The sequence below is a fragment of the Sinocyclocheilus anshuiensis genome, unplaced genomic scaffold (genome assembly GCF_001515605.1).
Source record: "Sinocyclocheilus anshuiensis isolate Anshui unplaced genomic scaffold, SAMN03320099.WGS_v1.1 scaffold604, whole genome shotgun sequence".
Classification (NCBI taxonomy): Eukaryota; Metazoa; Chordata; class Actinopteri; order Cypriniformes; family Cyprinidae; genus Sinocyclocheilus; species Sinocyclocheilus anshuiensis.
The window spans coordinates 124,314-139,460 of NW_015557078.1; the positions used below are offsets into that span (position 1 = coordinate 124,314).

At 38.6% G+C, this 15,147-nt stretch overlaps 1 protein-coding gene across 1 annotated transcript in view; it reads right to left on the reverse strand.

The window, feature by feature from the left end:
• The window catches only part of lekr1 (Leucine-, glutamate- and lysine-rich protein 1), a 161,923-nt gene that overhangs the window by 105,081 nt on the left and 41,695 nt on the right, over window positions 1-15,147 (reverse strand). Inside the window, exon 5 of the mRNA XM_016471512.1 lies at window positions 3,510-3,673. Within this exon, the coding sequence (XP_016326998.1) occupies window positions 3,510-3,673 (164 nt within the window). The remainder of the gene's footprint in view (window positions 1-3,509; window positions 3,674-15,147) is intronic.

The window sequence follows — 15,147 nt, forward strand, 5'->3', positions numbered from 1 at the left end:
TTTAATACACGAGTTTCACAATTTGAGTTGAATTACTGAAATAAATGAACTTTTCCACGACATTCTAATTTATTGAGATGCACCTGTACATACAAATAACCATATATATATGACACAAGATAGTTATAGAAGTTCACAGAACTGACTCAGCAACAGCGGAGTAAAACTGTTTAATCTGAGCATGTGGCACTTTAAGCATTATCGTATCCCATATCGAATATCGCATTATTTAATGAGTTATCGCATATCGCATTTTTCTTCAATATCGCACAGCCCTAGTAGCCAAGTAGTAACCATAAGTTCAAGTTTGGTCTTATTACACCATAAAACATCCTTCCAAAACTGCACAGGTCTATCCAAATTCATTTTAGTATACTCACTTCGACATTTTATGTTCTTCTTGGTCAAGAGTACCGTTCGGCAATGTGTCGTGCCATGAAGGATATTAGTGATCCCTGACCAGTTAATGATGCTAAAAGTTAGTGTTAAATACAATACTTTTACTATTTCTTGACATCGAAATTAATTTGAATTTATTTTGGTTTAAAAAAAATGTTTTAATGTATTTTTGAATAAATCAATAAATCAGACCAAAAAAATGTACGTAATGCCATCGACCCATATGTTGCTTAAATATGTAGCTTCAACTACTTCCTCTGAATATTATATTTTTATAACATCCCCCCACCAACGTTACTAAGATCAAATCTACTCCTAGTATGAGCTAATGATTAGCATGAAGCTTGCAGCAGTGGAAAACAAGATATACAAATCTATTCATCTTTTTTTCAGACTGTCTTCCTCTGTTTCTCTCGCTTTTTATACCTTTCTGCTCTCATCTCATCTCCCCCTCATGGAAAACAGACAGACAGGTAGTAGCGCATAATTGTTGCACCCACACCCATATTGGTTTGGCCCTTACCCACGCACACACATACATTTCTGCACATAAACAAGCAGAACCTGCATGCACAAACAGCCTCAAGAGCGCTTTCTGTCAAACCAACTTGAGTGGAGAGCATATATACAAAAATATGCATGCATTACACGTGTATGCTGAAAGACAGGTAGGGGAGGCAGGAAAAGCAAAGCCTAAACACACCTTAGGCTACTGTAAACAAAATACCTGTCCGTTGGTTCAAAGGATTCTAGCCTTTTGTACTCATTCACCCCTCAATGACACACACACGCACGCACACACTTGCTGGAATTTGGCAGCTTTATGGAACGTGCAACAGGCAAAAGGAAGGCAGTTCCAAACGTTTGTGGTGAGGAGGCACACACCCCAGGGGTGAGCGAAAGGTTAACTCACCCTACGGCACCCAAATCATCTGCAAAACTATGTTGAACAACACACAACAAGTATGCATGTGTTAGTATCAGTGCATGAAGTGATTTGCATGCTGATGTATGAACCGAACAAACGCCTTTAAACATGCAAAACCTCTCTAAACACATATGCACAAACATGCAAGTCACAATAGAGCCGGTCTGTAAAAAACTGAAAAATACTGATACTTGCCCACACTGAAACACTCTATTCTCTCTCTTAAGGTGTGGTCACATTACATTTGGTGAATGTACACAGGCAAAAAGGTCTAGTGATGCATGAAGTACAGCTCAAACAGAATTCACTTTCAAACCAAGCAGCTTTGCCTTAGTTAATGCAATACATTTGCATGACCAAATTGAACATGAGCAAAATCTGCGCAGGGATCTTTTTCACCCTCACGCAAAACTCCAGATCGCATGGATTTGTGTTATAATGACTGAATTTTGTTTGCAAAATTTCACCAAGCAATGGTAAATCTGACCGTACATAGACCTGCACATATTAATTAATAGCCTGACAGTGGTTATTTGATCTAATTGCAATAACCACAATCATTTTGCAGTTTTTTTTTTTCAGTCACATTTTGCCATTCAAATGAAGGAATTTAAGCATGTAGCAAATGTGCATTGTAGTGTCCCATTTTGTGTTTGAAGATAATGTCTTCAAGTATTTTTCAGAACAACATATTAGTCTGTTTATAATGACGCAAAACAAAGATTGCACAAAACTATATTGCTTACATTATAAGCAACAAAGCCGTCTACACTAAAACGGCCAATGTAGTTATGCGTCATACTGTACATCCACACAGACAACACATTTTCATATGACACGTTGAAGTGGCTGTGTACCTCAACACCCCAAAACTGCAAAGTCAGCCGCTTAGAATGATGAAACGTTTAAAATAATAATAATAATAAATAATAATAATAATATTAATAATACAAAACTACATGTAATGCAATAATACATTTTTAACTTAAAACTTCTTCCATCTGTGTAAGAGTGCTTGAAACTGCTCTGGTTACAATATTGACATATTACATTATGCTCAAAACTGAGCGCTGACTTCAGTGTAAAAACAAGCCATTTTGAAATATTTCATAAAAATGTACAGAATTATACTTTTAATTGTCAATATGGCTTTTTTATTCCTTATTCCTTGATTGCTGGCTGCACCAGCTCACAGTCTGGGAGGAAAAAAAAAAATTCTTATTTGCATCCCATAATGCAGAAGAATGTTTATTAAACATTAGTATACGATCTTGAATGCTAACTTAAGCTTTGTTGAAATTATATTTAAAGAATAAATAATACAGCATACATGGAACACTAAAAATAGAATTTATATTTAATAAAATGTCATTTTTATTTATTATTATTGTAAATTTCCCATCACATGACACACCACCTGGGGGCACTCCATGTACCACCGCAGTTTGAGAATAACAGAAATCAGAATATGCCTTACCCTAACCTTAAACCTAACCCTTCTTCTGTCTCTAACATTTAACTTCAAACACACATTTAGTTATTTGTTCATGTGAAGAAACTTATTATTAAGTTAACTGAATCAGTTTGAGGGGATGCTTCGACAATGCACAATAGCATTTAAAAGGTTGGGGTAGGCAAGACTTTTTACAGATTTTTTAATATATATTTTTATAAATAAAAGTATAAAGGTCTTTTTTTCCCTATAAAGGGTTTTAGAATCCTCGTGAATTTAAGAAATTTCACCCCCACAAGACTACCAACACCACACATGACTATGGGGTATATATCAGCCCTGCCATCCACTGACATTTTCCTCTCTTCCAGCACTTATAGTAAATGTCTCACATCCCCTATTATCATTATACTGCATTTATCTCAGCACAGCAGGTAGAGTGTGCCCTACATCTCATAGTCACCGACACGCACCCACAGAGGCCGAGGGAGAATGTGTTCCTATTTTAATTTCAGACCATGACAAGATATATTATGATTGTCATCCTCAGTGTGTAGGAGTATGCTCTGTGCACGAGGCTCAGATTCTGCCTGAGCACGTGTGTAATACACATGCACATACACATGTACTATAAGCTGTAACAGATGTACAAATCAGATAGGAGCAAATGAGTTCAGAGGACAGAAGCATTGGTTTTGTGTGCATATGTGTGTGCGTGTGTGTAATTACCTGCATCAGCACTGATGCAACTCTGCTGTATCAGTGCTTTGCTGTTCTCCCAGGTCTCCAGGAAGTGAGTTAACTGGATCTTAACAGTCTTCATCTCCCCTCGAGACGAATGCTGCAGGGCCAAAGCCTCCCTGAGAAGCCACTGCTGCTGCATAAACCTTGATCTGATGCACACACAGACACAAAACGAATTATTCAAAGATTCTGATTTAGAACTGAAGAATACTACACTGCTTTACTGCAAGGGGACAGTACTTTCTCAAGAAAATGCCAATTATGAGAGAAAAAGAGATGAGACAAGATGAGAAGGAAAGAGAAAAGATCACTACATGAAATGTTTAAGTTGATTTTGAAAAGAGGAGAAGAGACGAGATGAAAAGAAAACAGAAATAAGAAGAGAAGACACTACATCAAACGTTCAAGTTGAAAGATGAGAAAGAAGAGAGACATGAAAGATGAGAGAAGAACAGAGATGAAACATCTGAGCTCTATTTGAACAGAAGAGACTAGATGAGATGTCAAGAATAAAAGATGAGGAAAAAATAGACTACAATAAATGCTTAAGTTGATTTTAAAGAGAAGAGACAAGATGAGAAGAAGAGACATGAAATATTTGAGAAATGTTTGAGTTTATTTTAAATAGAAGTAACAAGACGAGATGAGACAACAAGAGTAGTTAAGAGATTACATAACATGTTAGTTAATTTTGATGAGAACAGACTAGATGAGGCTAGACAAAGAGAAAAGATGAGAAGACATTAAATTATTAAGAGACGAGACGAGATGAAGAAAAGAAAAGAAATTAAAAGAAAAAAGAAAAAGTTGAGAAGAGAAGTGAAAAGAAAAGAAAAGAAAAGAAAAGAAAAGAAAAGATGAGGTGAGATTTTTGAGTTCATATTGAAATTCATTCAATATTCAATCTTAATGTTATCCACGAGAAACAAGTCAGTTGTGATTTGTCTTTAATACAGGAATGAATAAGAACAATCAGTACTGATTCAAAAAAAAAGGTGAAATCACTGTTTAATCAAGACTAAATCACTGACTTTTTGGATATCTTGGTTTGATCCATTAAAATTGAATGTCAAGTCCCTGAACACAAATCTCTAAATATTCAAGAACACAGACATAAGCCTAGATAAATACATTTTACTTTACTTACAAATACTTTATGTGTGGGTGGGATATTTTTTTTTTACTCCTGTTCATTTGAAGCTGTGTCTCATTTGTTATGAGTTCACGTTTTCATATAATCCTTGAGGAGGTTTAAGGTAAACACATTTGGTAAGCAGCTGTTTATACAGTATACGCTAGTGTTGAGATGGACAGGATTAGATGAACATGCTCCTGCTGGACCTTCATTTAGAACTCCATCAATATTCTATGGGACAGTCAGTGTCTCTCGTAGTTTCTGGCTGAGTGTCAGCACTGTCAGTGTTTAGCCGGGTGATTTAATGAGGTTTGTACATTTGAAGTTCTGTGTCAGTTCAGCTGTACTGCTGCCCTACATCACGCCCCTTCCATTCCCACCAGCATTACATCATCATCATGAGACCGAGGCAGATAAGAGCTGCCAGAAGTCTCTATGTGGATAAACAGGACACCAAATCCACACACACAAACACACATGCATGAAATCTCTTCAGCGACCACACACCAACCATATGCATATCCATCCCCCCATCACAGCCTGTCACCACGTAAACAAACATACACAAGCACACACTCATCCACTTGTATAGAAGTCATGGTAACGGGTAAACATGGCAGTGTTAGGGTGAGACACGGAGACAGACAGACAGTAAAAGAGGCAGAGAAAGAGAGAGAGAGCGACAGTGGGAGAGAACCATGGGAATTCATTTTTCATAACAAGGGAACAACACTGGGTACGAAAAATGGCAATTGTCAGAAGAGAGGAGACTAAAAGATGAAAAGAGAATTACTGTAAAAAGGCTAAATAAGAAAGACAAGACAGGAAGGGATGGAATTAGATGAGATGAGAGACAAATAGGAAACTAAATGAAACAAGAGAAGAGGAGACAAGCTGTCTAGATGAAATAAGAGGAGAAAAGATTAAATGTAAGAAAAACTATGGTATGAGAAAAGAGAAGAAGAGATAAAAAGAGAGGAGAAGAAAACGGGAGCAGAAGGGAGAAGAGGAGGGGAGATTAGAAAAGAAAAATGATGAGATGCAAGGAAAATAGATGTTAGGAGAAAAGGAAATTAACCAAATTAATAAGAGAAGAAGAGAAGAAATGAGATAAGCCAAGGAAAGTAGGACATAGCAAGAAAGATATGAGACAAGATGAGAAAGGAAGCGATGAAACAAGATTGAGATAAGAAAAGAAAAGGTGAAACAAGAGGAAAGGAGACAAGATGTTTGGAAAAGACTGAGAAGAAGCTGCGAACAGAAGAGATGAGACGAACTGAGATGAGAAAAGACAATATGAGAAAAGAACAGGAAATGAAAAGACGAGAAGACAGCAAGATGAAAATAGAAGAAAAGACATGATGCAAGGAAATTGGAAATGGGAGGTGAAGGCATGAGGTGAGATGAGACAAGACTAAACATGGTCACAGAAGAAGAGGAGAAGAAACAAGAAGAAAGGAGACAAGATGATAGGAAAAGACTGAGAAGAGACAAGCTGAGATGACAAAAGACAATATGAGAAAATAACAGGAAATGAAAAGACCAGAAGATAGAAGACTAGAAAAGGAGTTTAAATGAGAGGAAAGGAGAGGAAAAGAGAGGAGAGAAAACTAGGCTAGACACGATGAAAAGAGAAGAAAAGACATGATTGGAGGTGGAAATGGGAGGTGAAGACATGAGGTGAAACGAGATGAGTTGAGACTAAACATGGTCACAAAAGAAGAGGAGAAGAAACCAGAGGAAAGGAGACAAGATGATAGGAAAAGACTGAGAAGAAGCTGAGAAGGCAAGAGATGAGACAAGCTGAGATGAGAAGAGATGAAAAGGAAAGGGGATGAAAAGAGAGGAGAGGAAACGAGGCTAGACAACAAGATGAAATAAGAGAAGAAAAGACAAGATGCAATGAAATTGGATGTATATGAAGAGTAGAGGAAATTAAACAAAATTAGATGAAATTAGACTAGAAGAGAGAGAGGAGAAGAGAATGGATTAGATGAGGTGAGATGAGGAGATGAGAGGTGAAGACAAGGGGTGAAATGAGATAGACTAAACATGGTCTCAAAAGAAGAGAAGAAACAAGTGGAAAAGAAGACAAAATCATAGCAAAAGAGACGAGACGAGACGAGACGAGACGAGACGAGAAACCTCAACAATAAACCGGACAGACCAGTACTACCAACAGCTGTGTGTTTTCTGGAAGTACATCTGGCTGTGTCAGTTAAACTGGACTGCAGTGCAACGACTGACCCCATTCAGACTGACCCCTCATGCTTTTTGTCTTTTTCCCCCACTCCTGTCCTCTTTTTCTTTCTCATTTCGCCCTCAGTGTTTGAAGTGTTTCTGGAGTGTGTCTGGACAGCACATGGTCTGTTTTTGATTTGTGCGTCTGGCCAGCTGCTTTCCCCCGGCTGCTCAGCATTCTTAGCCTGTCCGGTTTCAAATCTATGACTTCATCATAACTGTTATAAATCACCTCCCATATCATCATCATCATAATCATCATTAACATTATCAGCATTCTGGTGCTCTTCGCTTAACCTAGGGGTGTTCATGCATCAAACAGTTTATGCTTCCTGTCTCATTCACTGTCCTTCCCCATCTCTTTCTGTGAACCGCTGGGGCGTAGTCTATAATCAGGCTATAAACCTTTTGACCGAACAGACTGCTAGACCTCACGCTACAGTGAGCTCGCACTACACACGCACATGCCCCATATGTGAAGCACGCACATTTCACTCCAAAATAATAAATATGCACACACACAAGACATGAAAAGGGGACTTTAAAGAGACGCTAGCATTACGGCTTGGAGGGGTTAAGGAGGGAAGACATCTAAGAATTTCATTTTTTCTTTGCTCTCTCATGACTGAGGCAGTTCAAAAATGTGAAATCTACTTCATATCTTTGTGAAGTAGAGAATAAAGAGAGCGTACTTCAGCGCTCATTTTACTGCATTTTCTATTTTCTGATGAAAATATGAGTAATGATTTTCAATGCAAAATTCGACTCAGAGTGCTAGGGTGTACGACTATCACAATACCAGATTTCAGTACATATTTTCACTATATCTACAGAAAACGTAAAAAAAATTCTATCAGTCAAATTTACTTTGTTTTCTCTTATTTGGCCAATGAATCACACTCAAAATATGTGTGTAAAGAGAGAGTTCGTAATCATAACTCATAAAAAGAACTGTTGATTGGGGTCTAACACCCCGTCTTTTTTATGGAACTCACACACTGATGAGCTAACTGAGGATTGAGTGTCTCACTTTTGCCTGTCATCTCCTCTCACATGAGGTTTGCTGCATCCCAATTTGACTACTTACAGTATACTACGCCCTTAAAGTATATACTGTTTTTACAAAGAAAAAGTACACACTTTTGAGTGTGTAGCAGGAGAGTAGGCAAGCATTGGGAGATACTGTCATGTCATACAGTTGCTTCTTTAACGGATGCTCTGTCACACAGTTACACACTTCCTGTCACCGTAAACTGGCCTGTCAATCCTCTTGTCACAGTTAAGATCCTCCACATTTCATTTCATTTAACTTCCTACCATAACAGAGAGAAAAGAAACATCTACTGATCTGCCAACCATGGGTCTTTCATGTGAAGAACTCTGCTCATATTTTTTTTTTTTCCATAATGATGCACTCAAAAGTTAATGGCCAAACGGATGTTTATAAAAGTTCACATTGCTGTTGCAGATGAAAAATAACATGAATAACATTATTATTATTGTATTTTTTTTACCAGGTTAAATGATGATTATTAGTTACTTAAACCCCTTTATCTAAACCTCTCTACTTAACCATCGGTCGCACACATTCAACATGTTTGTAGTTTTTTATCACCTTTTATTCGTGTTTGTAGTTCTGAACCAAATCCTTTGCCGATCTCATGCTTTGGGACACACATACTATTTAGGTTGCATAGTATGCACATTTGGATACAGAGTGAGTTTGTCCATGTCCCTTGAATGGTTGTCCACCCTTTCGTATTGGGGAATCCACCCCTTTAAGAAAAGGCCATTCCCTTTAGTGACATCAGGACAACTGATTGTTTGTCTCTTCAGTGACGGGAATTTCAACCGCTGAGGTCAGCAAGTTGGTGACTTTTCAATTGACAAATTTTCTTTGTATGAGTTTGCTTACTTGCTTTGCCAAAGCTTAACATGTCCACCCTGTCGGCATAAACTATGATAGGGTGGACATACACATGACAGGGTGGACATAGCATTCATTTGTAGCTAATATTGCTAAAAACTAAAATGAATGAAATGAAATATATTTATATAATATAAATTATTATATTAATTATAAATTAATATAATAATTTATTATTATTATATTATTGTTTTCAAAGTTGAATATATGTTTAATTGTCATATTTTGTCATGCTTTGTGTGTTCTGCTTTATGTGTCCACCCCGTCATGTGCTGGTCTACCCTGTCATCTTGATATTTTACTATAATATTTTAAATAATAATTCAATCATATCTATATAATCCAGTGTGTTCAATAGTTAGGTGTGGGGCCAATACCATCCAAACAAAAAACTGCATCCAAATATCACAAACATAAGAAATTATGTTTCACTCCAAATATCACTCCAACTAAGAAAACATACATGTGCAAATTGTATGAGTTTCTTTAGAAACACATGGTTTACATAAAATCTTATGCATTTATAATTTAAAAGCAAACAAATAACCCTGTTTAGGAAAGGGACATGATACCTTTCAGAAAATATAATTTGCATCTTAATTTTACAATGAAAACGCATTTAACAGTAATATATATGTCCATGACAGGGTGGACATATCTTATGGTTTATGCTTCGAATAATGGCCCATACTTATCTAAAAAAATGTGTGGGAGCTCAGCTAATATGTTTCTATAGTACTTGAGTGTCTACTATTTATGACATGACATAAAGCGAATCGGAAATTAAAACGTTGAAATTAACTCTATGGTGATATTGACCCAGCACTTAAAACCTGGAAAAGTCAGATTTTCATGATATGTCACCTTTAAGGTGCAATACCTACTAGACATGTGCCGGTATTTGGTAATGCGATATATCACGGTAATGAATATGCACGATATTGTTTTCGTGGGCACTTCAAAATACCGTGAATAACTATTTATTACAAATTAAGATTTTTTTTATGCATTTTAAAAATATTTTTCCCATCAACAAGTCACAATGCAAAACACCGCTGTATGCTGCATGAAAGACGGATGCGCACTCTGATGTAAACAATCATGGATGAGAAGCGCATGGTGGAGCGTATGAGAGATGCTCTGGATGAAAGCACATTCACTCTCTGACAGCAGATGGCGCTGAACAGCAGAAATGCAGCTGTTACCCCGGAAACCAAACAGCTGCATATGTTAAGCTGCAAATGGTTTAAATAGCCATTCAGATTTTTGTATTGTCAGTGGTGTTAATCACAGTGGCAAGTACTTAAATATTTAGACTTAATAGGATATTTATTTTCAAACTTTTTTTTTTTACATTTTAATCTGGACTACAACATGCCCTAAATATTGTTTGAAAATGTTTTGATTCTTTAGGCTATTGTTTGGTCACACTTTACATTAAGGCTCTATTAATTAACATTATTTAATTCATTAGTTAACATAAACTGTCAATTAAATTATTTTAAACATTCATTAATCTTAGGTAATTTCAATATTTAATAACACGTTAAAATCAAAAGTTGCAACAAAGATTAATAACTTCTGTAGCAAATGTAGCTATTGCTTATTATTAATGTTAATGCATTAACTAAGGTTAACTAATGAGATCTTATTGTAAAGTGGTACTTATTGGTCTTTATAATTCTTTTGCACTTTAATCTGTGTGAATTTTTTTACTTTAAACATATTTTGTGTAGTTATTTCTTATAATAATAAAGTTATTAAACCTGTTATACTTTGACAACACTTTTTTGCAACTAAATTTCAATAACGTGATAATACCGTATACCATGATAAAAACTAGGGCTGCCCCCTAATAGTCGACTAACCGTTAGTCGACCAGAAGAGGCTTGGTCAACCAATTTTTTTAGTCGCTTAGTCGCAGGGGGATAAAAAAAATCCACAGGCGAAGTCATGCAGTCCGTGATGGACAGATCATTAACGGCCAGTCTATGGTAATACAGTACATCGAGCAGGACATCCAAACGCTCACCTATCATTCATCGTCCTCAAATACGGCGTATCATCTGAAATATGTAAGTATTAGCAACTTTACATGGCCACTCAATCTGATGTTGAAGCTGAACAGTAGCACTCACTGCAGGACAGATGGCACCGGTGCGCTCACTTACTCCTAAAATACTCCAACATTTTTGGTCATACAGATAAGAGTAATACATCTTTTGAATCTGTAGACTCTACGTTTATTTGTGTGCACTCACAATAACAACAAAACTTTGCGCTTTTGTAAAATAATGAAAGCAAACAGGATGCGCTTTCTGCCATCTCTGTCTGTGAACTTGAGCGCGAAACTCTGAAACTCTGTGTATACTTGCCTTACAGATAGGAGCACATATCTATAGTGAGCGAAATGTCTACTTTCAAATAAACCAATTCAAATATAAAACAAATATTCTCAGATTATGTAATCCATATGAAACATGCATACAGGCGCATCCACTGCTGTGGAGATGAGTCAGTGTCGCCGACTTCATCTCTTAAACCGAAAACAAAGAAAGCACTATAGTGTGTCAATAAATTATTAAAATGTTAATGCAGCCTCCTTACTGTTTTTTTTCCTGACACATTCATAATCATTAGCTTCTGCGGTGCGCTGTGGCTAGCTTTATACATGTGCTTGAGCGCTTATATGGTAGGCAATTAAAGGCTCATTATAATGATTTAAATGGTTTATTAATAAATGTGCGATCAGTCAACTAATGGTTAAAATGAACGACTACTAGTCGACCAGAAAAATCTTTAGTCGAGGGCAGCCCTAATAAAGACAAGCAATTAATCGCAACATGAAAATTTGATACAGGCATATGCCTAATACCTACTATTTTGGAGTGTCAGACAGTTACTTGCGCTGCATTACTTAAATTATTGTACGTGTAACATTAACATGATATCAATATTTATTTTTTTAAATATAACTTTTATTGTCAATACCGGTATACTGCAACATCCTAGTGTGTTGTGGCTGGTTGCAAGGCCATAGCTATGGAGTTCTGAGTGTTTTTACCGTTTTTAAGCAGTTGCTAGGGTGTTCTGGGTGATTGCTTGCAGGCTCAAGTGAAATGATTAGACACCAAGTCTGACATATGGTTTTGTTCAGTTTGTCAATTAAAGTTTCACCCATTTTATCATTCACCAGGTGAAAATCTTAAATGGAAAGATCACCCAAAAATTAAAATTGTCATCATTTACTCATGTCTTACCAAACCTGTATGACTTTTGTTTTTGTGTGTGTGTGTGTGTGTGTGTGTGTGTTCATAGAAGTTCCATAGATTTATTGAGTGATCGATGACATAATTTCCATTTCTGTCAGGACTACTATCATCAAAGATGATTGACAATTAGCATACAGTTTGGATTGGCTGTATGATTTCATTCTGGGCAAGAACTCCCTGTGCATCCATGCAGCCTAGCATGGATAAGAGCAGGGAGAGCAACAATAATCCCTCAGGGTAAACAGAACAGAACAACATAAATGTATTGCAGATATCATTAAGGTTCAATAATGTAATGTACATTTTAGGAATTAGTCTGATTCAAAGGAGAATCAGAAGGCTAAATCCTGACTGACAAGAGGGGGAGTCGGGGATGGAGGTGGGTAATTAGCTATTGAGCAACGCGAAGCTGGTAACTGAAGGACATTATATATATATATATACCACTATCGTCAAAGATGACTGACAATTAGCATACAGTTTGGATTGGCGGTATGGTTCTGTTCTGGGTAAGAACTCCCTGCGCATCCATGCAGCCTAGCATGGATAAGAGCAGGGAGAGCAGCAATAATCTCCCAAAACAAAACCATATGTCATATCCCCCGACACAAAATGACAGCGAAAATCTCAAGCCTTAAGCAACAAGCATGTAGCCCTTACCAATTGTAACAAGAACGTTGAAAACCCGCATAAGCCATAGCCACAAGCATGTAGCCCTTAACCAGATGACCTAACGAGTATGTTGCCAAACCTGAAAAGCTTAATCAGCAACATGTTCTCAATAACAACCAGACAGCTTAGGAACAAGCGTGCTACCAATAACAACTAGGGCCTAGACAGCTTAGGAACAAGCGTGCTACCAGTAACAACCAGATAGCTTAGGAACAAGCGTGCTACCAGTAACAACCAGACAGCTTAGGAACAAGCATGCACCCAATAACAACCAGACAGCTTAGGAACAAGCATGCTCCCAATAACAACCAGATAGCTTAGGAACAAGCATGCTACCAATAACAACCAGACAGCTTTGGAAAAAGTGTGCTACCAGTAACAACCAGACACCTTAGGAACAAGCGTGCTCCCAATAACAACCAGATAGCTTAGGAATAAGCGTGCTACCAATAACAACAAGACAGCTTAGGAACATGCGTGCTACCAGTAACAACCAGACAGCTTAGGAATAAGCGTGCTTCCAATAATAACCAGATAGCTTAGGAATAAGCGTGCTACCAATAGCAACTAGACAGCTTAGGAACAAGCGTGCTACCAGTAACAACCAGACAGCTTAGGAATAAGCGTGCTTCCAATAATAACCAGATAGCTTAGGAATAAGCGTGCTACCAATAACAACCAGACAGCTTAGGAAAAAGTGTGCTACTAATAACAACCAGACAGCTTAGGAACAAGCGTGCTCCCAAGAACAACCAGATAGCTTTGGAACAAGCATGCTACCAATAACAACTAGACAGCTTAGGAACATGCGTGCCACCAATAACAACCAGATAGCTTAGGAACAAGCGTGCTACCAATAACAACCAGACAGCTTAGGAAAAAGTGTGCTACTAATAACAACCAGACAGCTTAGGAACAAGCGTGCTCCCAAGAACAACCAGATAGCTTTGGAACAAGCATGCTACCAATAACAACTAGACAGCTTAGGAACATGCGTGCCACCAATAACAACCAGACAGCTTAGGAACAAGCGTGCTCCCAATAACAACCAGATAGCTTAGGAACAAGCGTGCTACCAATAACAACTAGACAGCTTAGGGACAAGCTGCTCCCAATAACAACTAGACATTTTAGGAACAAGCATGCCACCAACAACTAGACAGCTTAGGAACAAGGGTGCTCCCAATAACAACTAGATAGCTTAGGAACACGCATGCTACCAATAACAACTAGACAGCTAAGGAAAAGCGTGCTACCAATAACAACTAGACAGCTTAGGAACAAGCTGCTCCCAATAACAACTAGACAGCTTAGGAACAAGCTGCTCCCAATAACAACCAGACAAGTAAGGCACATTATCAGTATGATCACATACAGTAGCATGAGCATTTCACTGAAAACGACTAAATAAGTCTAAGCAAGTCGGAAAGCCTTAGCGAGCATGTTGCCAATAGTCTGAAAGCATGAAAGGAACTTAACTTAGTTTCCTGAAGACATTCAGAGATGAATGGAGAGCGAAACATAGCCAGCTGGGACGTGGAGCTTGATCTCTTAATCCTTCTTCATGGGGAGTGAAGATCCCATCTAACTTGTTCTTAAGTCAGTCTTATAACTCATGGAGTCCATACCAATAATATAGCAATGTGTGATGGTCACTGGGTGATGGTCACGATCACTGCCTCACGTGTCTGGGCATTAAACACGCTGAGGTGGCATTTGCGGATGAGTCATGTTCCCATTGCGGAAAGATGGCCATCTCGGAGCTGCGGGCCAGGCTCCGTTTCCTCCAGGGGGGCGGAGCTCCGTTGCCTCTGCCGCGATCTAGTGTTCGTACTGGCAGCAGTCAGGTGAGGACTACTTCGGGCAGTATCACGGGCGGTGGAGCTGCGGGCCAAGCTCCGTTGCCTCTGCCGCAATCTAGTGTCCGTCCTGGTGGCAGTCAGGCATGGACTACTTCGGGCAGTAGCACGGGCGGTCTGAGGGTTACAGTTGTGGCAAACCTCTCAGGGAACCAACCCTCGACGGACCATCGTTCCTCTAGCGCTTCGCAACCAGTTGAGCCGCCAAAGGAATGCGCTGGGCCCTCTTTAAAGAGCGTACCAGCGGTATCCTTCGGTGCTCCTCCCGACGACCGGATGTCGATCACTGCATCTTAGGGCTATTGCATATGAGACCGCTTTAGCACTGGCTTCATGGCCGAGTCCAGAGGTGGGCGTGGCAGCGCGGCACTCACCGTGTCCAAGTTACACCGGCCTGTCACCAAACCTTCACCCCGTGGTCAGACCTTACGGTCCTCCGGGCAGGAATACCCCTAGAACAGGTCTCCAGGCATGCTGTGGTTTACACAGATGCCTCCACCACCGGCTGGGGGGCCCC